This window comes from Oncorhynchus tshawytscha, unplaced genomic scaffold (assembly GCF_018296145.1).
Source record: "Oncorhynchus tshawytscha isolate Ot180627B unplaced genomic scaffold, Otsh_v2.0 Un_scaffold_14841_pilon_pilon, whole genome shotgun sequence".
Lineage (NCBI taxonomy): Eukaryota > Metazoa > Chordata > Actinopteri > Salmoniformes > Salmonidae > Oncorhynchus > Oncorhynchus tshawytscha.
In genome coordinates, this window is record NW_024609761.1 from 97,613 (window position 1) to 120,258 (window position 22,646).

Below are 22,646 nucleotides of genomic sequence, written 5' to 3' on the forward strand. Positions count from 1 at the left end.
GGGTTCATTTTTTAACTACACTCAGCGGTCTACGGCACTGCGTCTAAGGCACTGTTCGATTCTAGGCTGTATCACAACTGGCCATGAATGGGAGTCCCATAGGGTGGCGCACAAGTGGCCCAGCGGCGTCTGGGTTAGGGTTTGGCTGGGATAGGCCGTCATTGTAAATAAGAATTGTTCTTAACTGACTTGCCTAATTAAATAAAAACATATATTTTTAAATCCATTAAAGGGGTTCTTCAAAGAACTTATAGGTGTTCCCCCACAGTTTTAATTTGAAGAACCCCTAAGGATAGTCCAGGAACCTTTTCTTTTTAGAGTAACACCAAACATGCCAAAATGCGTCGCCAGTGTGTAGAACTGCGGCCAGGCAAATAGGCATACAAAAAAAGTTTAAACAATCAAAGCTCTTACAAACTGTTTGTTTCCGACTTTACGAGGGGCATATGAACGCAGCATCACCTCTAATCGAACTTCGCGAACAACCCAGCATTTTTGATCCCCACTGGCACCCGTACCTCTAGAAAGGTAGCAAGATGGCTGCGGAGCCGAACAAGACAGAAATTCTGACCATTTTTAAAAGACTACGGTCTATTCCAACTAACAAGGTAACACGAATAAGTGCTTAGTGTCTATTCACTCGTTTATTGATCCGTTATTGGAGGTGGAACGTAGACCAGAAAAAATGATCACGTCCATCCGTCTACGGTAGCAAGCTGGTCTCTGCCTGGGCCTTACGACGGCCAGCAAGAAGCTGACGTTAGCTCACTAGGCTAGCAGAGCAGCTAACTTTGCTTATCTAAATCGGCCACGTATACTATGCTATGTATCGTCAACGCACCCTGCTTTTCTAACCTAGTTAACCAGTCTGGTGACTTGTTTATTTGAGCCAGAACGAGTAGGGACGGGGGCCAATGTCTGAAAGAGATTTGTCTAACGTTAGCACCAAAGCCAACGCAATTGGATTCCTAACAAACGTTAGCTAGCTAGCCATTAGGTTATTTTCCTTTCAATCCAGATGACCAGCTAATAAGCTATTACCAAAATGCAAAGTTGCCTAGCTTAAACGTACCAGGCTAAATTCCCGGGGTCGACTAACGTTGCCTCATCCATAGCCGACTGATGTTATCTTCTTCCCAGGGGAACTTTAAGAGCCCGGACTCTCCGTATGAACTTGAACACGCATCACTTGCGCTACGGTTTTTGGAAATAAGGAACCTATCTTTCATATCAGCGAGAATTAATTTTCAAAAAGGTAAAGTACTATTACACCTTTTTATATTCGTCTCCCCACACGGCCATATCTCCATGTTACAGCGTGTGTTGACGGAAGACTGAGGCGACCACCTGTGCTATTTAGCAATCTAACACAATTCGTGTGTAATGGAAGAAGGCCACCAGAAACGTGTTGTAACCGAGAAATACTGTCGGCAGCAACTGTGAAGCCGGTTAAAACGGTGTATGTGTATATTTTGCAGATGTGTTATGAACTTAAGGGATTTATGTTTCTAGAACCGTATCGCAATTGAGAATCAATTCCTGTTTAGTTGGAGTATTTTGCTGTTCTGGCTGCCAGAGCCAGTTTACCTCTGAAAATAACCTACACTGAACAAAAATATAAACGCAACATGTAAAGTGTTGGTCCCATGATTCATGAGCTGAAATAAAAAAATCACAGACATTTTCCATGTACACAAAAAGCTTCTCTTTTTTGGCACACATTTGTTTTCATCTCTATTGGGGAGCATTTCTCCTTTGCCAAGATAATCCACCAACCTGACAGGTGTGGCATATCAAGAAGCTGATTAAACAGCATGACTACTGCACAGGTGCATCTTGTGCTTAGGACCATAAAAGGCCACTTTAAAAGGAGCAGTTTTGTCACACAACACAATGCCACATATGTCTCACGTTTTGAGGGAGTGCGCAATTGCCATACTGACTGCAGGAATGAACACCAGAGTTGTTGCCAGATAACTTAATGTTCATTTCTCTACCATAAGCCGCCTCCAATGTCGTTTTTTTTAGAATTTGTCAGTATGTCCAACCGGCCTCAACTGCAGACCACCTGTAACCACGCCAGCCCAGGACCTCCACATCTGGCTTCTTCACCTGTGGGGGGAGGGGTGGGGTGCTGAGAAGTATTTCTGTCTGTAATAAAGCCCTTTTGAGTTGGAAAAACTCATTCTGATTGGTTGATTAGGGCCTAATGAATTGATTTAAATTGACTGATTTCCTTAAATGAACTGTAACTCAGTAAAATCTTTGAAATTCTTGTGTTTATATTTTTGTTCAGTATATAAGGTCATTCATTGGACCTTAAGGACTAACGGTAGGCTTGCCTACACTCCTTAAGTGTACATTCTTGGGCTAGGGGTCGACTGGACCAGAATTGGGCCTTACAGGAGATGTTGCTATGGCGAATCTCCTTTAAGCCCAGGAAGCAGGCATTCAACTTGCCATTAATGACTATTACAACTCCCATATAGCGGCTACCAGAGGTTACAGACATTACCCTGGTTCTATGAGTGAAGCGCAATTTTGTTGTCTTTCTCTCGTGACCCCATTTTTTCAAATCAAGCAACCCCTGCATTATGTTGACCAGATGGTCGAGTGGTCGCTCTGTCAATGGAAATACAGCCGTGAGGAGGCGCGATCAGGTGGGACCATTCTAGCCAATGGGGGCGGCAGGGTAGCCTAGTGGTAGAGCATTGGGCTAGTAACCGAAAGGTTGCAAGTTCGAAACCCCAAGCTGTCGTTCTGCCCCTGAACAGGGTAGTTAACCCACTAGGCCGTCATTGAAAATAAGAATTTGTTCCTAACTGACTTGCCTAGATAAATGAAATATGAGAGAGGGCAGATGGTCTTTGCTATCTGGGATTATTGGGACGTCCCAACTCTGACGTTACTCCATTGAAGTTGACATGAAATAAGGTTAGGGTTTAGGCAGGGATGTCTGGATAGCACTAAACCAAGCAGAACTCTGATATAAAGTGTTTTTTTCCTCAAAGTTGCCAGATGTCACTTGTCCTACTTATATCAGTAGCAACTGAAATATTACAAAACGTCAATTAGATCAATTACGGCTCATGTAGCAAATAAGCCATTACATTTTTTGTTGACCAAATTCAACTCTCATTGACCTTCGACTCTCAACGCCTCGCTTGATGGGCAAGTTTTTTGTTGAAAATTGCCACCTGATGGAGGAGACAGATTTTTCTCTAGCAGTTTCCCCTCTCGCGTCACCTCTTCCTCTGATGGGTTGCATCTCAATAGTCTAAAATATGTTACTTTTCCTCTCGCGTCACCTCTTCCTTTGATGGGTTGCATCTCAATAGTCTAAAATATGTTACTTTTCCTCTCGCGTCGCCTCTTCCTCTGATGGGTTGCATCTCAATAGTCTAAAATATGTTACTTTTCCTCTCGCGTCGCCTCTTCCTCTGATGGGTTGCATCTCAATAGTCTAAAATATGTTACTTTTCCTCTCGCGTCGCCTCTTCCTCTGATGGGTTGCATCTCAATAGTCTAAAATATGTTACTTTTCTGTGTAATCTTCCTTTATTAAAACAGCTGATTTAAGTATGATGGAACACTATCAGTCGGACTTCCTCAGCAGTAGAAAGAACAACTTATTGAGATGAACTCACGGCCATTTTTATCTCAGCTGTACGTTCACTGATAGCCAAGTTTAAAAAGCAAGAAAGCTATTGGACATCCAATCCTTGAGGCAGCGATAATATGTAGGACCTGAGATCTTGTGTAAATAACTCTTGAGTTTAGTCATTGACAATGAACAGGGCTTTATGGTTAATGTACGAGTGTGTCCCATGTCTGTAACTACACAGCTTGTTCTCTTCCCTGTTTAAGACCACATCCAGACATGTCTGCTGTAGGTATGTAGCTAGCTAACTAGGCAGTGTATTGTGTGTTTGTTTCTGTGCAAGGCGTGCTTTGACTGTGCTGCCAAGAACCCCAGCTGGGCCAGTATACCATATGGAGTGTTTCTGTGCATCGACTGCTCTGGCATTCATCGCTCTCTAGGAGTGCACCTCAGCTTTATCAGGTAGCCTGTCTGTCTGTCTGTCTGTCTGTCTGTCTGTCTGTCTGTCTGTCTGTCTGTCTGTCTGTCTGTCTGTCTGTCTGTCTGTCTGTCTGTCTGTTCTGTCTGTCTGTCTCTCTGTCTGTCTGTCTCTGTCTGTCTCTCTCTCTCTCTCACATCATGGCTCGACAATCACACGTTTTACTGTCATACACGGTCAAGGAGAACATTTGATACAATCCCCATGTTGTTTTGTTCTTCATCTCAGATCCACTGAGCTCGACTCCAACTGGAACTGGTTTCAGCTGAGATGTATGCAGGTCGGAGGCAACGCCAACGCGGTACGTCAACACGATAACATTCCATTATATATAGACGTTGAACAACACACAACTTTAAACGGGGACCTGCTCTGGATCTGACTCTCTCCCTTCTTGTCTGTGTCCTCCTGGTGAAGACGGCCTTCTTCCGCCAGCATGGCTGCTCCACCAACGACACTACCGCCAAGTACAACAGCCGCGCGGCACAGATGTACCGAGAGAAGATCCGACAGCAAGCCAACGCGGCGCTGTCCAAATATGGGTCTGACGTGAGTGTGGGCTCAGCTTCAACGGTCACCCAAACGTACCATACCTTATGTAGCATGTGTGCATGTAACAACTCACCCTTAACCCAGCATTATAAACCAGGCTCACAGTGATACATCCCTACTCCCAAGTTGTGGTTGTAACCACTATACCACTGAACATTGAGCTTTTGGAATTACACCATGTTTGTTTACATTCCTACTGATATTATTATTATTATGGTTATCTATATAGATCTATATATTATTATTATGGTTATCTATATATTATTATTATTATGGTTATCTATATAGATCTATATATTATTATGTCTTATGGTTATCTATATATTATTATGTCTTATGGTTATCTATATAGATCTATATATTATTATTATTATGGTTATCTATATATTATTATTATTATGGTTATCTATATAGATCTATATATTATTATTATTATGGTTATCTATATAGATCTATATATTATTATTATGGTTATCTATATATTATTATTATTATGGTTATCTATATAGATCTATATATTATTATGTCTTATGGTTATCTATATATTATTATGTCTTATGGTTATCTATATAGATCTATATATTATTATTATTATGGTTATCTATATATTATTATGTCTTATGGTTATCTATATATTATTTTTATGTCTTATGGTTATCTATATAGATCTATATATTATTATTATGTCTTATGGTTATCTATATATTATTATGTCTTATGGTTATCTATATAGATCTATATATTATGTCTTATGGTTATTTATATAGGTCTATATATTCCTACTGTGATATTATTCCTCCACTGAGAAGGCAATGAACTCCCCCTCTCTCGTCCCTCTCACAGCCACCCATATCAGCTACACATTGGCCTGTTGAGTCACCAGCGAGTGGGCAAACTCCATGTGTGATGTCACCAGCAGCATTAATTCATGTCTTGTGGATAGACCACATGATACATAATTACCCACAAACACCAGATCTGTTCTTATTGGTGCAGCTGCATGCAGATGCACTTCCAGGTCCTCACAAGGCTTTTTCAGATACCAAATCAGATTTGAATGTGCTGTGAGTGTGTAGAGGTGTTTCATATTTTAACTCGCTAGTTTCAGAATCATCAACTATGGTCTTCGGTTTGGGCCAAACTGTTTAAGCAGGTGTGATAGAGCTGAGCAGTATTTAAAATGGGAAATCAATACGGTCCCTATGACCAGCATATTCCTTTCCCAAATCTAGTGGGTATAGACTCATGACGTCTATATCTATAGAGGCCAGGGGTTGATTTGGCTCTGGGCCATCTAAATCACATGTATTTATAAAGCCCTTCTTACATCATCAGATGTCATAAAGTGCTATACAGAAACCCAGCCTAAAACCCCAAACAGCAAGCAATGCAGATGTAGAAGCACGGTGGCTAGGAAAAACTACCTAGAAAGGCAGGAACCTAGAGGAACCAGGCTCTGAGGGGAGGCCAGTCCTCTTCTGGCTGTGCCGGGTGGAGACTATAAGAGTACATGGCCATTAAGGCCAGATGGTTCTTCAAGATGTTAAAATGTTCATAGATGACCAGCAGGGTCAAATAATAATCACAGTGGTTGCTGGGGGTGCAGCAGGTCAGCACCTCAGGAGTAAATGTCAGTCGTCGGTGTGAATGGCGTCCGTTAACCCTTCCTTTCTCTCTCTCAGCTGTGGATCGACCAATCCAGTGTGAGCAGCCAGCCTGCCGCCCCAGAGAAGAGACAGGCAGACTTCTTTACTGAGCATACTCAGGTAGGCCTGAGGGCTACTGTTCAAATCACACCAGTGTTTTGTGCTTCTGTGTTCATTCTGTGGGTGCAGTAGTGTTGGTTCTGTGTGTATGTGTTATTTGATGTGACTGAATTGGTGTGTCGGCAGCCTTCAAACAGCTGGGACGTGACGGCTCCTTCCCTGACAGAACACAATGGAACCCTCACTCCTCAACTATTGGAGGACACACCCAAAGCCCCCCACACCGCCAGCACTCGTGAGTCTCTCTCACACACACACACAGTCCCCCCTCTCCTATCCTTTCGTCTGGAGCTTTCCCATATGTTTCTGAGGTTGAATTAGACAGTTGATCTGTGATTGTATTTGACATTCTCAGAGCTGGAGGAAGGACCAAGCATTGAGGGACTGAGCACTGAGCAATCTCCCAATGTCACTATGGGTAAGTCATCAGCCAACATCCTGTTCCTCCTCTGCCTCCTTTCACATGACAACAGCTCCTCCCCTCACCTCTCAATGATCTTTGCTGACCTTAAAAACAAGGAATAGGTGATGGTTACAGCCATTTACAGACCTCAACATCCACAGTAACCCCCCCCCTGATATTCTGGCAAGGCTGCTCTTGTTGGCTCTTCCCAGAATTGGAGACCCCCCCCATAGATGTTTGGACCAGGCACCAAATTGTCCCTACCCCTCCCATACATAGCCCACCCTGTAATACAGTCACTGGAGGTTTTCCATATGACCGTGGAGCCCTCAGTAACACCTGTGTCTGCTTTGTCCGTAGAGGACTCCATGCGTTTGTCATCAGATCAACCACAGCTACCCAAAGGTGATTGGAACGCCTTTTTAAAAGCTGCCGTTAGCCCATTGGCTGGCTAGATTTTCAGGAAGCATGGTTGGTTCTGTGCTTGACTGACACCTCACCTGATTGTGACACGCAAGCTTAAGCCCATCCCTCGCAGCTCTGACTAAAATGTGCGACTGCCAAGGCTTTCTTCGTTCGTCCAGTCTCCTAACATTAATACAACAGTCAGACAACCCCTATTCAACATGTAGCCTCGGTCACAGACCTAGCAGGCTTACAGTGTCTTTCATTCAACACTTAGCCTCGGTCACAGACCCAGCAGACTTCTTACAGTGTCTTATATTCAACATGTAGCCTCGGTCACAGACCTAGCAGACTTCTTACAGTGTCTTATATTCAACATGTAGCCTCGGTCACAGACCTAGCAGACTTCTTACAGTGTCTTATATTCAACATGTAGCCTCGGTCACAGACCTAGCAGGCTTAGTGTCTTATATTCAACATGTAGCCTCGGTCACAGACCTAGCAGACTTACAGTGTCTTATATTCAACATGTAGCCTCGGTCACAGACCTAGCAGACTTACAGTGTCTTATATTCAACATGTAGCCTCGGTCACAGACCTAGCAGACTTACAGTGTCTTATATTCAACATGTAGCCTCGGTCACAGACCTAGCAGGCTTACAGTGTCTTATATTCAACATGTGTCGGTCACAGATAGCAGACTTACAGTGTCTTATATTCAACATGTAGCCTCGGTCACAGACCTAGCAGACAGTGTCTATCATTCAACAGTGTCTTAGTGTTATATTCAACATGTAGCCTCGGTCACAGACCTAGCAGACTTACAGTGTCTATCATTCAACATGTAGCCTCGGTCACAGACCTAGCAGACTTAGTGTCTATCATTCAACATGTAGCCTCGGTCACAGACCTAGCAGACTTAGTGTCTATCATTCAACATGTAGCCTCGGTCACAGACCTAGCAGACTTAGTGTCTATCATTCAACATGTAGCCTCGGTCACAGACCTAGCAGACTTAGTGTCTATCATTCAACATGTAGCCTCGGTCACAGACCTAGCAGACTTAGTGTCTATCATTCAACATGTAGCCTCGGTCACAGACCTTCAGACTTAGTGTCTATCATTCAACATGTAGCCTCGGTCACAGACCTAGCAGACTTAGTGTCTATCATTCAACATGTAGCCTCGGTCACAGACCTAGCAGACTTAGTGTCTATCATTCAACATGTAGCCTCGGTCACAGACCTAGCAGACTTAGTGTCTATCATTCAACATGTAGCCTCGGTCACAGACCTAGCAGACTTAGTGTCTATCATTCAACATGTAGCCTCGGTCACAGACCTAGCAGACTTAGTGTCTATATTCAATTAGCCTCGGTCACAGACCTAGCAGACTTAGTGTCTATCATTCAACATGTAGCCTCGGTCACAGACCTAGCAGACTTAGTGTCTATCATTCAACATGTAGCCTCGGTCACAGACCTAGCAGACTTAGTGTCTATCATTCAACATGTAGCCTCGGTCACAGACCTAGCAGACTTAGTGTCTATCATTCAACATGTAGCCTCGGTCACAGACCTAGCAGACTTAGTGTCTATCATTCAACATGTAGCCTCGGTCACAGACCTAGCAGACTTAGTGTCTATCATTCAACATGTAGCCTCGGTCACAGACCTTAGTGTCTATCATTCAACAGACTTAGTGTCTATCATTCAACATGTAGCCTCGGTCACAGACCTAGCAGACTTAGTGTCTATCATTCACAGACCTCACAGCAGACTTAGTGTCTATCATTCAACATGTAGCCTCGGTCACAGACCTAGCAGACTTAGTGTCTATCATTCAACATGTAGCCTCGGTCACAGACCTAGCAGACTTAGTGTCTATCATTCAACATGTAGCCTCGGTCACAGACCTAGCAGACTTAGTGTCTATCATTCAACATGTAGCCTCGGTCACAGACCTAGCAGACTTAGTGTCTATCATTCAACATGTAGCCTCGGTCACAGACCTAGCAGACTTAGTGTCTATCATTCAACATGTAGCCTCGGTCACAGACCTAGCAGACTTAGTGTCTATCATTCAACATGTAGCCTCGGTCACAGACCTAGCAGACTTAGTGTCTATCATTCAACATGTAGCCTCGGTCACAGACCTAGCAGACTTAGTGTCTATCATTCAACATGTAGCCTCGGTCACAGACCTATCAGACTTGTGTCTATATTCAACATTCAACATGTAGCCTCGGTCACAGACCTAGCAGACTTAGTTCTATCATTCAACATGTAGCCTCGGTCACAGACCTTCAGACTTAGTGTCTATCATTCAACATGTAGCCTCGGTCACAGACCTAGCAGACTTACAGTGTCTTATATTCAACATGTAGCCTCGGTCACAGACCTAGCAGACTTACAGTGTCTTATATTCAACATGTAGCCTCGGTCACAGACCTAGCAGACTTACAGTGTCTATCATTCAACATGTAGCCTCGGTCACAGACCTAGCAGACTTAGTGTCTATCATTCAACATGTAGCCTCGGTCACAGACCTATCAGACTTAGTGTCTATCATTCAACATGTAGCCTCACAGTCACAGACCTAGCAGACTTAGTGTCTATCATTCAACATGTAGCCTCGGTCACAGACCTAGCAGACTTAGTGTCTATCATTCAACATGTAGCCTCGGTCACAGACCTAGCAGACTTAGTGTCTATCATTCAACATGTAGCCTCGGTCACAGACCTATCAGACTTAGTGTCTATCATTCAACATGTAGCCTCGGTCACAGACCTATCAAACTTAGTGTCTATCATTCAACATGTAGCCTCGGTCACAGACCTAGCAGACTTAGTGTCTATCATTCAACATGTAGCCTCGGTCACAGACCTATCAGACTTAGTGTCTATCATTCAACATGTAGCCTCGGTCACAGACCTAGCAGACTTAGTGTCTATCATTCAACATGTAGCCTCGGTCACAGACCTAGCAGACTTAGTGTCTATCATTCAACATGTAGCCTCGGTCACAGACCTAGCAGACTTCTTACAGTGTCTATCATTCAACATGTAGCCTCGGTCACAGACCTAGCAGACTTACAGTGTCTTATATTCAACATGTAGCCTCGGTCACAGACCCAGCAGACTTCTTACAGTGCCTTTCATTCAACATGTAGCCTCGGTCACAGACCTAGCAGGCTTAGTGTCTTATATTCAACATGTAGCCTCGGTCACAGACCTAGCAGACTTACAGTGTCTTATATTCAACATGTAGCCTCGGTCACAGACCTAGCAGACTTAGTGTCTATCATTCAACATGTAGCCTCGGTCACAGACCTAGCAGACTTACAGTGTCTTATATTCAACATGTAGCCTCGGTCACAGACCTAGCAGGCTTAGTGTCTTATATTCAACATGTAGCCTCGGTCACAGACCTAGCAGACTTACAGTGTCTTATATTCAACATGTAGCCTCGGTCACAGACCTAGCAGGCTTACAGTGTCTTATATTCAACATGTAGCCTCGGTCACAGACCTAGCAGACTTAGTGTCTATCATTCAACATGTAGCCTCGGTCACAGACCTAGCAGACTTAGTGTCTATCATTCAACATGTAGCCTCGGTCACAGACCTAGCAGACTTAGTGTCTATCATTCAACATGTAGCCTCGGTCACAGACCTAGCAGACTTAGTGTCTATCATTCAACATGTAGCCTCGGTCACAGACCTAGCAGACTTAGTGTCTATCATTCAACATGTAGCCTCGGTCACAGACCTATCAGACTTAGTGTCTATCATTCAACATGTAGCCTCGGTCACAGACCTATCAGACTTAGTGTCTATCATTCAACATGTAGCCTCGGTCACAGACCTATCAGACTTAGTGTCTATCATTCAACATGTAGCCTCGGTCACAGACCTAGCAGACTTAGTGTCTATCATTCAACATGTAGCCTCGGTCACAGACCTAGCAGACTTAGTGTCTATCATTCAACATGTAGCCTCGGTCACAGACCTAGCAGACTTAGTGTCTATCATTCAACATGTAGCCTCGGTCACAGACCTAGCAGACTTAGTGTCTATCATTCAACATGTAGCCTCGGTCACAGACCTAGCAGACTTAGTGTCTATCATTCAACATGTAGCCTCGGTCACAGACCTAGCAGACTTAGTGTCTATCATTCAACATGTAGCCTCGGTCACAGACCTAGTGTCTATCATTCAACAGACTTAGCAGACTTAGTGTCTATCATTCAACATGTAGCCTCGGTCACAGACCTAGCAGACTTAGTGTCTATCATTCAACATGTAGCCTCGGTCACAGACCCTAGTGCAGACTTAGTGTCTATCATTCAACATGTAGCCTCGGTCACAGACCTAGCAGACTTAGTGTCTATCATTCAACATGTAGCCTCGGTCACAGACCTAGCAGACTTAGTGTCTATCATTCAACATGTAGCCTCGGTCACAGACCTAGCAGACTTAGTGTCTATCATTCAACATGTAGCCTCGGTCACAGACCTAGCAGACTTAGTGTCTATCATTCAACATGTAGCCTCGGTCACAGACCTAGCAGACTTAGTGTCTATCATTCAACATGTAGCCTCGGTCACAGACCTAGCAGACTTAGTGTCTATCATTCAACATGTAGCCTCGGTCACAGACCTAGCAGACTTAGTGTCTATCATTCAACATGTAGCCTCGGTCACAGACCTAGCAGACTTACAGTGTCTATCATTCAACATGTAGCCTCGGTCACAGACCTATCAGACTTAGTGTCTATCATTCAACATGTAGCCTCGGTCACAGACCTATCAGACTTAGTGTCTATCATTCAACATGTAGCCTCGGTCACAGACCTAGCAGACTTAGTGTCTTATATTCAACATGTAGCCTCGGTCACAGACCTATCAGACTTAGTGTCTATCATTCAACATGTAGCCTCGGTCACAGACCTATCAGACTTAGTGTCTATCATTCAACATGTAGCCTCGGTCACAGACCTATCAGACTTAGTGTCTATCATTCAACATGTAGCCTCGGTCACAGACCTAACAGACTTAGTGTCTTATATTCAACATGTAGCCTCGGTCACAGACCTAGCAGACTTAGTGTCTTATATTCAACATGTAGCCTCGGTCACAGACCTATCAGACTTAGTGTCTATCATTCAACATGTAGCCTCGGTCACAGACCTAGCAGACTTAGTGTCTATCATTCAACATGTAGCCTCGGTCACAGACCTAGCAGACTTAGTGTCTATCATTCAACATGTAGCCTCGGTCACAGACCTATCAGACTTAGTGTCTATCATTCAACATGTAGCCTCGGTCACAGACCTAGCAGACTTAGTGTCTATCATTCAACATGTAGCCTCGGTCACAGACCTATCAGACTTAGTGTCTATCATTCAACATGTAGCCTCGGTCACAGACCTAGCAGACTTAGTGTCTATCATTCAACATGTAGCCTCGGTCACAGACCTAGCAGACTTAGTGTCTATCATTCAACATGTAGCCTCGGTCACAGACCTATCAGACTTAGTGTCTATCATTCAACATGTAGCCTCGGTCACAGACCTAGCAGACTTAGTGTCTATCATTCAACATGTAGCCTCGGTCACAGACCTAGCAGACTTAGTGTCTATCATTCAACATGTAGCCTCGGTCACAGACCTAGCAGACTTAGTGTCTTATATTCAACATGTAGCCTCGGTCACAGACCTAGCAGACTTAGTGTCTATCATTCAACATGTAGCCTCGGTCACAGACCTAGCAGACTTAGTGTCTATCATTCAACATGTAGCCTCGGTCACAGACCTATCAGACTTAGTGTCTATCATTCAACATGTAGCCTCGGTCACAGACCTAGCAGACTTACAGTGTCTTATATTCAACATGTAGCCTCGGTCACAGACCCAGCAGACTTCTTACAGTGTCTTATATTCAACATGTAGCCTCGGTCACAGACCTAGCAGACTTCTTACAGTGTCTTATATTCAACATGTAGCCTCGGTCACAGACCTAGCAGACTTACAGTGTCTTATATTCAACATGTAGCCTCGGTCACAGACCCAGCAGACTTCTTACAGTGCCTTTCATTCAACATGTAGCCTCGGTCACAGACCTAGCAGACTTACAGTGTCTTATATTCAACATGTAGCCTCGGTCACAGACCTAGCAGGCTTACAGTGTCTTATATTCAACATGTAGCCTCGGTCACAGACCTAGCAGACTTACAGTGTCTTATATTCAACATGTAGCCTCGGTCACAGACCTAGCAGGCTTACAGTGTCTTATATTCAACATGTAGCCTCGGTCACAGACCTAGCAGACTTAGTGTCTATCATTCAACATGTAGCCTCGGTCACAGACCTAGCAGACTTAGTGTCTATCATTCAACATGTAGCCTCGGTCACAGACCTAGCAGACTTAGTGTCTATCATTCAACATGTAGCCTCGGTCACAGACCTAGCAGACTTAGTGTCTATCATTCAACATGTAGCCTCGGTCACAGACCTATCAGACTTAGTGTCTATCATTCAACATGTAGCCTCGGTCACAGACCTAGCAGACTTAGTGTCTATCATTCAACATGTAACCTCGGTCACAGACCTAGCAGACTTAGTGTCTATCATTCAACATGTAGCCTCGGTCACAGACCTAGCAGACTTAGTGTCTATCATTCAACATGTAGCCTCGGTCACAGACCTAGCAGACTTAGTGTCTATCATTCAACATGTAGCCTCGGTCACAGACCTAGCAGACTTAGTGTCTATCATTCAACATGTAGCCTCGGTCACAGACCTATCAGACTTAGTGTCTATCATTCAACATGTAGCCTCGGTCACAGACCTATCAAACTTAGTGTCTATCATTCAACATGTAGCCTCGGTCACAGACCTAGCAGACTTAGTGTCTATCATTCAACATGTAGCCTCGGTCACAGACCTATCAGACTTAGTGTCTATCATTCAACATGTAGCCTCGGTCACAGACCTAGCAGACTTAGTGTCTATCATTCAACATGTAGCCTCGGTCACAGACCTAGCAGACTTATTGTCTATCATTCAACATGTAGCCTCGGTCACAGACCTAGCAGACTTAGTGTCTATCATTCAACATGTAGCCTCGGTCACAGACCTAGCAGACTTAGTGTCTATCATTCAACATGTAGCCTCGGTCACAGACCTAGCAGACTTAGTGTCTATCATTCAACATGTAGCCTCGGTCACAGACCTAGCAGACTTAGTGTCTATCATTCAACATGTAGCCTCGGTCACAGACCTAGCAGACTTAGTGTCTTATATTCAACATGTAGCCTCGGTCACAGACCTAGCAGACTTAGTGTCTATCATTCAACATGTAGCCTCGGTCACAGACCTAGCAGACTTAGTGTCTATCATTCAACATGTAGCCTCGGTCACAGACCTATCAGACTTAGTGTCTATCATTCAACATGTAGCCTCGGTCACAGACCTAGCAGACTTAGTGTCTATCATTCAACATGTAGCCTCGGTCACAGACCTAGCAGACTTAGTGTCTATCATTCAACATGTAGCCTCGGTCACAGACCTATCAGACTTAGTGTCTATCATTCAACATGTAGCCTCGGTCACAGACCTAGCAGACTTAGTGTCTATCATTCAACATGTAGCCTCGGTCACAGACCTATCAGACTTAGTGTCTATCATTCAACATGTAGCCTCGGTCACAGACCTAGCAGACTTAGTGTCTATCATTCAACATGTAGCCTCGGTCACAGACCTAGCAGACTTAGTGTCTATCATTCAACATGTAGCCTCGGTCACAGACCTAGCAGACTTACAGTGTCTATCATTCAACATGTAGCCTCGGTCACAGACCTAGCAGACTTAGTGTCTATCATTCAACATGTAGCCTCGGTCACAGACCTAGCAGACTTACAGTGTCTATCATTCAACATGTAGCCTCGGTCACAGACCTAGCAGACTTAGTGTCTATCATTCAACATGTAGCCTCGGTCACAGACCTATCAGACTTAGTGTCTATCATTCAACATGTAGCCTCGGTCACAGACCTAGCAGACTTAGTGTCTTATATTCAACATGTAGCCTCGGTCACAGACCTAGCAGACTTAGTGTCTATCATTCAACATGTAGCCTCGGTCACAGACCTAGCAGACTTAGTGTCTTATATTCAACATGTAGCCTCGGTCACAGACCTAGCAGACTTAGTGTCTTATATTCAACATGTAGCCTCGGTCACAGACCTAGCAGACAGACATTTAGTGTCTTATCATTCAACATGTAGCCTCGGTCACAGACCTAGCAGACTTAGTGTCTATCATTCAACATGTAGCCTCGGTCACAGACCTAGCAGACTTAGTGTCTATCATTCAACATGTAGCCTCGGTCACAGACCTAGCAGACTTAGTGTCTATCATTCAACATGTAGCCTCGGTCACAGACCTAGCAGACTTAGTGTCTATCATTCAACATGTAGCCTCGGTCACAGACCTAGCAGACTTAGTGTCTATCATTCAACATGTAGCCTCGGTCACAGACCTAGCAGACTTAGTGTCTATCATTCAACATGTAGCCTCGGTCACAGACCTAGCAGACTTAGTGTCTATCATTCAACATGTAGCCTCGGTCACAGACCTAGCAGACTTAGTGTCTATCATTCAACATGAGCCTCGGTCACAGACCTAGCAGACTTAGTGTCTATCATTCAACATGTAGCCTCGGTCACAGACCTAGCAGACTTAGTGTCTATCATTCAACATGTAGCCTCGGTCACAGACCTAGCAGACTTAGTGTCTATCATTCAACATGTAGCCTCGGTCACAGACCTAGCAGACTTAGTGTCTATCATTCAACATGTAGCCTCGGTCACAGACCTAGCAGACTTAGTGTCTATCATTCAACATGTAGCCTCGGTCACAGACCTAGCAGACTTAGTGTCTATCATTCAACATGTAGCCTCGGTCACAGACCTAGCAGACTTAGTGTCTATCATTCAACATGTAGCCTCGGTCACAGACCTAGCAGACTTAGTGTCTATCATTCAACATGTAGCCTCGGTCACAGACCTAGCAGACTTAGTGTCTATCATTCAACATGTAGCCTCGGTCACAGACCTAGCAGACTTAGTGTCTATCATTCAACATGTAGCCTCGGTCACAGACCTAGCAGACTTAGTGTCTATCATTCAACATGTAGCCTCGGTCACAGACCTAGCAGACTTAGTGTCTATCATTCAACATGTAGCCTCGGTCACAGACCTAGCAGACTTAGTGTCTATCATTCAACATGTAGCCTCGGTCACAGACCTAGCAGACTTAGTGTCTATCATTCAACATGTAACCTCGGTCACAGACCTAGCAGACTTAGTGTCTATCATTCAACATGTAGCCTCGGTCACAGACCTAGCAGACTTAGTGTCTATCATTCAACATGTAGCCTCGGTCACAGACCTAGCAGACTTAGTGTCTATCATTCAACATGTAGCCTCGGTCACAGACCTAGCAGACTTAGTGTCTATCATTCAACATGTAGCCTCGGTCACAGACCTATCAGACTTAGTGTCTATCATTCAACATGTAGCCTCGGACTTCTTCATGTTTTATTGTGTTACAAATTGGGGTTAAAATGTATTTAAATGTAATTTTTTTCATCGCTGATCTACACAAAATAGTCTCATGTCAAAGTGAGGGATAAAATACTGTACAGACTTCCTTCTTTTGACTGTCATTTAGATCAGTATTGTGGAGTGACTACAATGTGGTTGAGCCATCCTTAGTTTTATCCCCTCACCGCCATTAAACCCTGTAGCTGTTTTAAAGTCACAGTAGGACTCATGATGACATCACTGCACGGTTTCCTTCCCGTCCGGCAGCTCAGTTAGGAAGGACATCTGTATCTTTGTGTCTGGGTGGTTTGATAAACCAGCCAAAGCTTAATTAATAACTTGATCATGCTTAAAGGGATATTCAGTGCCTGCTTTAAAAAAATATATTTACAAAAATTATTATTAGTAGTATTTTTTTTACCCATCTACCAATCGCTGCCTCTTCTTCATGAGGCATTTGAAAAGCTCCCCGATCGTTGTTTGAATCTCTGCTTGAAATGCACTACTTCACTGAGGGGAAAGGGGGACACCTAGTCAGTTGTACAACTGAAATGTGTCTGACCTTACAGAGGTTGTATGTTTGGGGTACCAAGAAAGGGTCATTCAACTCATGTTGACCCCTATTATTTCACACACGGAGGTCATGCAACTTATTGTGTGATTTGCTCCACAAATGTTTTCTGCTCAACTCATTTAGGCTTGCCTATATCTATACAATCAAGATATTTGAGATATTCATTTTTCTTAATTTGTGAACATTTTATATAATTTTATTTTCAGTTTGACATGGAGTATTTGGTATGGATCAATGATTTGGTGCTTATCATTTCAGTTCTACTTCGTATTAAAATTTGAAAGTTCAATGGTGTGAATACTTATTATAGTAACTGTGTGTCTCATTAGTTTACATTATTCTAAAGTTATGGAACGATTTCTGTCAGGTGTATGACAATGGTGCTGTCCCTCAGCTGCAGTGATAAAACACTGCTGACTGTAGCACATGGCTTGTCGTGAAACGGCTCTGACTGGATAAAAGGACCGTTGGGATGCTATTTCTCAATCTGACTGCGTTGACATGTTCTTCGGGTCGCGTCTGCTAAGGATACTGAATGTTTGCACCTTTTAACAAGAGGGGAAACATACAGCGGTTTGTGCGTTCACATGCACGTCTATGCATTTGTAGGGGTAAACATTGTGTGTGTGTGTGTGTGTAGAACTTGCAGTCCTTTTTCAAAGTTATGCAGAGCGATTACAACTCGGGAGTCCCTGGCCTGTCGCTGTCCACCAGTGTTCTAATGATGAGCTTTGTGTTACAGATGTGAAGCAATCCATCATTGGGAAAAAGAAGCCCAGCACTACTAAGAAAGGGGTAGGTTACACCCCCTTTAGTACTCAGACAGGGGGCTCTGCGTGAGGAGCAGGGTTTTGGCTGGTCACGTGATCTGATTAGGAAACACGTGGAGCACTAGATCTGGCATGTAGTTAGGGCTCGGTGTTGTTCCTGGATAAGTCACGTTGACCAGAAAAACAAATGTCCCAAATCAGAATCACCAAACCTGGCTAATGAATCAAGAGTGCGTTGATCAAACCATGAATGTAATACTACCACTTGTCCACTGGGGGGCAGTCATTTCCTCTATCTGTCCCCAGCTGTGTGTAACCATCTCCTCTGTGCTCCTCTCTCCCTCCAGCTGGGTGCTAAGAAGGGCCTGGGGGCCCAGAAGGTGAGCAGTAAGAGCTTCTCGGAGGTGGAGAAACAGGCCCAGGTAGCCGAGAAGCAGAGAGAGGAGCAAGCAGCTGATGCTAAGAAACAGGCAGAGGAGTCCATGTGAGTGAACCACACAGTTTGACAGTCAGAGAGTATGGAAACACCTCCGCACCAGATTCTGTTCTTCCTGCTGTTTCAGTGTTACACTAAATTAATATTTGCTGTCTTCTCATGACCAGACTGTTCAGAGGTTGGATAAATAATGCAGCCTACTTCTGCGTACAGAAAGTGAATGGAAGGGATCCTTTAGGACAGCGAGTAGTGACATCCGCTGGCTCAATAATCGTATTATCGTGTAACCGACAAGTATGGACCATAATCGTGGAGAAAAATGATAATTATTGTCTTAATACATTTTACACATCATGTGGAGTCCATGGCCTGACGAATTGAGGCTGTTCTAAGGACAAAGGGGATTGCAACTCGATATTAGATGGTGTTCCTCATGTTTTGTACACTCAGTGCCAAAGAATTATTAATGTTGGTAATCATTTTACGAGGAGAACGACATGGTCGGGAGGAGAATTTCCTAAAATTCAAAAATTGTTGCAAATTAATGTAGAACAATTGACAAATGTGTTTTTTTTTTGCAGTGTGGCCTCCATGCGCCTGGCCTACAAGGAGCTGGAGATTGACAGGAAGATGGACAACAAGAAGATGCAGAACATGGAGGGTAAGAAGAGAGAGCAGGCTGAGAGACTGGGCATGGGCTTCGGCAACCGCAGGTAATCAAACCATGTTTTCAAAGAACAGTCATGTTTCTCTCATGGAATAAGCGTTCCTTGAGCACTACAAATAGCAAATGAGTGCTGCCTGTTTGCATGTGCTACTGTAGGCTATAGCATTCCTGCTTAAACGATACTTTGGGATTTTGGCAATGAGGCCCTTTTATCTACTTCCCCAGAGTCAGATGGACTCGTGGACACCATTTTTATAGTCCGTGTCAAGTTTGAAGGAAGTTAGAGAGAGTTTTGTGAGCCAATGCTAACTAGCGTTAGCGCAATGACTGGAAGTGTATGTGTATCTGCACACAGAGACATAAAAATGGTATCAAGGAGTTGATCTGACTCTGGGGAAGTAGATAAAGGAGTTGATCTGACTCTGGGGAAGTAGATAAAGGAGTTGATCTGACAACTCTGGGGAAGTAGATTAAGGAGTTGATCTGACGACTCTGGGGAAGTAGATCAAGGAGTTGATCTGACGACTCTGGGGAAGTAGATCAAGGAGTTGATCTGACGACTCTGGGGAAGTAGATCAAGGAGTTGATCTGACGACTCTGGGGAAGTAGATCAAGGAGTTGATCTGACGACTCTGGGGAAGTAGATCAAGGAGTTGATCTGACGACTCTGGGGAAGTAGATCAAGGAGTTGATCTGACGACTCTGGGGAAGTAGATCAAGGAGTTGATCTGACGACTCTGGGGAAGTAGATCAAGGAGTTGATCTGACGACTCTGGGGAAGTAGATCAAGGAGTTGATCTGACGACTCTGGGGAAGTAGATCAAGGAGTTGATCTGACGACTCTGGGGAAGTAGATCAAGGAGTTGATCTGACGACTCTGGGGAAGTAGATAAAGGTCCTAATTGCCAAAAATCCCGAAGTATCCCTCTAATTATTTACGCTTTTGGTTGGTGTCCCACTCTTTGATGGGATGCCATGTTACAGAGTGTGGCTTTAACTTCAGTGGTGTTTATGTGTTTACGGTGTCTGTGTGTGTGTAGATTGTGTTGCAGTACATTATTGTGTGCGGACATGACTTAAGTGAGTGTGTATTCTGCGTATTCCAGCACCATATCTCACTCAGTGATGTCAGAGATGCAGGTGATTGAGCAGGAGACACCCTTGGGGGCCAAGTCCTCGCCTCGCTCGAAACTGGACATGTTGGATGAACCGGGCTTCTCCTCCGGACCCCCTAAGTACGTCACACCCCAAACAGATCGGAATGTCTTCTCCTATGGAGTAGTAGTTGAAAAATGGGTTTCTGTCCAATTCCAAATGGACTTCCAACCCCAAGCTAGCTACCTCCCAGGCACTGGGTTTGTTGTATACAGCTGAAAGGACTGGATTGGTATTAACAATATGGTAATGGTTCCAACTTGCCTTCAGATAGGCTTGATATACCTGTCTTCATCTTGCTAAGACACCTATCCAATCCTTTCATAATTATCTTAGAGTCTTGGGTCTATGGGTTAGGTGTAGAGCCTTGGGTCTATGGGTTAGGGGTAAAGCCTTGGGTCTATGGGTTAGGGGTAGAGCCTTGGGTCTATGGGTTAGGGGTAGAGCCTTGGGTCTATGGGTTAGGGGTAGAGCCTTGGGTCTGTGGGTTAGGGGTAGAGCCTTGGGTCTGTGGGTTAGGGGTAGAGCCTTGGGTCTGTGGGTTAGGGGTAGAGCCTTGGGTTAGGGGTAGAGCCTTGGGTCTGTGTAATATATCCCTTCATCTACCTCTGTTTCCTCAGATCTAATCCATTATGAATGCGTCCTTGTGTATCCCTACCTGACCAACAACATTGGATCTGTCCCTGCCTCTGTGTGTGTTTTGTTGGGACAGGTACAAGGACAACCCGTTCACGCCGGGCGACGGCTTCGGCTCGCGGTGGGACTCTGATGGGGGAGTGGCCTCCTTCACCTCCTCCTGGGCCCTGGAGAATGAGGAGCCTAGAGAGGAGGTGACAATCTCCAGCATCCAGCCTATCGGAGAACGGCCCAGTCGGCGGAAGGCGGAGACGGCGGCGCCCGTGTCCGAGTCGAGCGAGGCCCGGCAGAAGTTTGCCAACGCCAAGGCCATCTCTTCCGACATGTTCTTTGGCCGTGAGAGCTATGCCGAGGTAAAGTTACACCACTGTATTACCAACAAATACCAAGCCACCTGTCAACTGAACGGGAACTTAAAAAGCAAAGCGTGTCGCATTTAAATTAGCTGGCTATTAAAGCCGCTAACGTTAGCAAGCTGACATCACAACATCAGATGAGCTAACATTAGTAACCTAACCAATTCGCTATAGTACTTCTTCAGGCTAGGGTCCTTTTTTCTCAATTCCCGCCTGACTGACGTGCCAAAGTAAACTGCCTGTTGCTCAGGCCCTGAAGCCAGGATATGCATATAATTGGTACCATTGGAAAGAAAACACTTTGAAGTTTGTAGAAATGTTAAAATAATGTATGAGACTATAACACAATAGACATGGTAGGAGAAAATCCAAAGAAAAAACCAACCAGATTTTTTTTTGAGAGCCCGTGCTGTTACAATGGAAAGTATAGGGGCATACTACATTTCAGCTCCCGTATTGCAATTCCTGTGGCTTCCACTGGGTGTCAGTAGTCTTTGTTCAAGGTTTCAGGCTTGTTTCTTCCAAAACGAGTAAGAATAATGAGTTTTACTACAGGGACACAGACTTGGAAATTTGTGTATGCGCGTGCGATGATAAGGACACGCACTTGCAAATATCGTTTTCCTATTGAACATACTACTTTCTGTATGAAATATTATAGTTTAATTACATTTTAGGGTATCTGAGGATTAAATAGAAACGTATTTTGACTTGTTGAAACAAAGTTTAGGGGTAGTGGATTACTCAAATCGATGGCGCCAACTAAACTGACTTTTTGGGATGTTTTTTTTAATGTATTCCACCTTCATTTAACCAGGTAGGCTAGTTGAGAACAAGTTCTCATTTGCAACTGCGACCTGGCCAAGATAAAACGTAGCAATTCGACACATACAACAACACAGAGTTACACATGGAATAAACAAAACATACAGTCAATAATACAGAGCTGACAAGGTACAAATCTGTCGTTCTGCCCCTGAACAGGCAGTTAACCCACTGTTCCCAGGCCGTCATTGAAAATAAGAATGTGTTCTTAAATGACTTGCCTGGTTAAATAAAGGTAAAATAAATTAATTTAAAAATAAAAAAAGATCAAAAGAAAACAAAGTCTATGTACAGTGAGTGCAAATGAGGTAAGTTAAGGAAATAAATAGGCCATGGTGGTGAAGTAATTACAATATAGCAATTAAATGGTAGATCGGCAGAAGATGAATGTGCAGGTAGAGATACTGGGGTGCAAAG

At 44.1% G+C, this 22,646-nt stretch overlaps 1 protein-coding gene across 2 annotated transcripts in view; it reads left to right on the top strand.

The window, feature by feature from the left end:
- Positions 1-482: 482 nt before the first annotated feature.
- Positions 483-22,646, top strand: part of arfgap2 (ADP-ribosylation factor GTPase activating protein 2) — a 32,316-nt gene continuing 10,152 nt past the window's right edge. Inside the window, exons 1-13 of one of the 2 annotated variants that reach the window (XM_024419256.2) lie at positions 483-608; positions 3,945-4,063; positions 4,308-4,380; positions 4,497-4,628; positions 6,314-6,397; positions 6,524-6,632; positions 6,753-6,815; positions 7,161-7,205; positions 18,127-18,179; positions 18,502-18,638; positions 19,172-19,303; positions 20,364-20,492; positions 21,125-21,401. In XM_024419256.2, coding sequence (XP_024275024.2) covers positions 537-608; positions 3,945-4,063; positions 4,308-4,380; positions 4,497-4,628; positions 6,314-6,397; positions 6,524-6,632; positions 6,753-6,815; positions 7,161-7,205; positions 18,127-18,179; positions 18,502-18,638; positions 19,172-19,303; positions 20,364-20,492; positions 21,125-21,401 — 1,425 coding nt within the window. In that variant the 5' untranslated portion in view covers positions 483-536. The remainder of the gene's footprint in view (positions 609-3,944; positions 4,064-4,307; positions 4,381-4,496; positions 4,629-6,313; positions 6,398-6,523; positions 6,633-6,752; positions 6,816-7,160; positions 7,206-18,126; positions 18,180-18,501; positions 18,639-19,171; positions 19,304-20,363; positions 20,493-21,124; positions 21,402-22,646) is intronic. The other variant, XM_024419257.2, reaches the window with a different exon arrangement.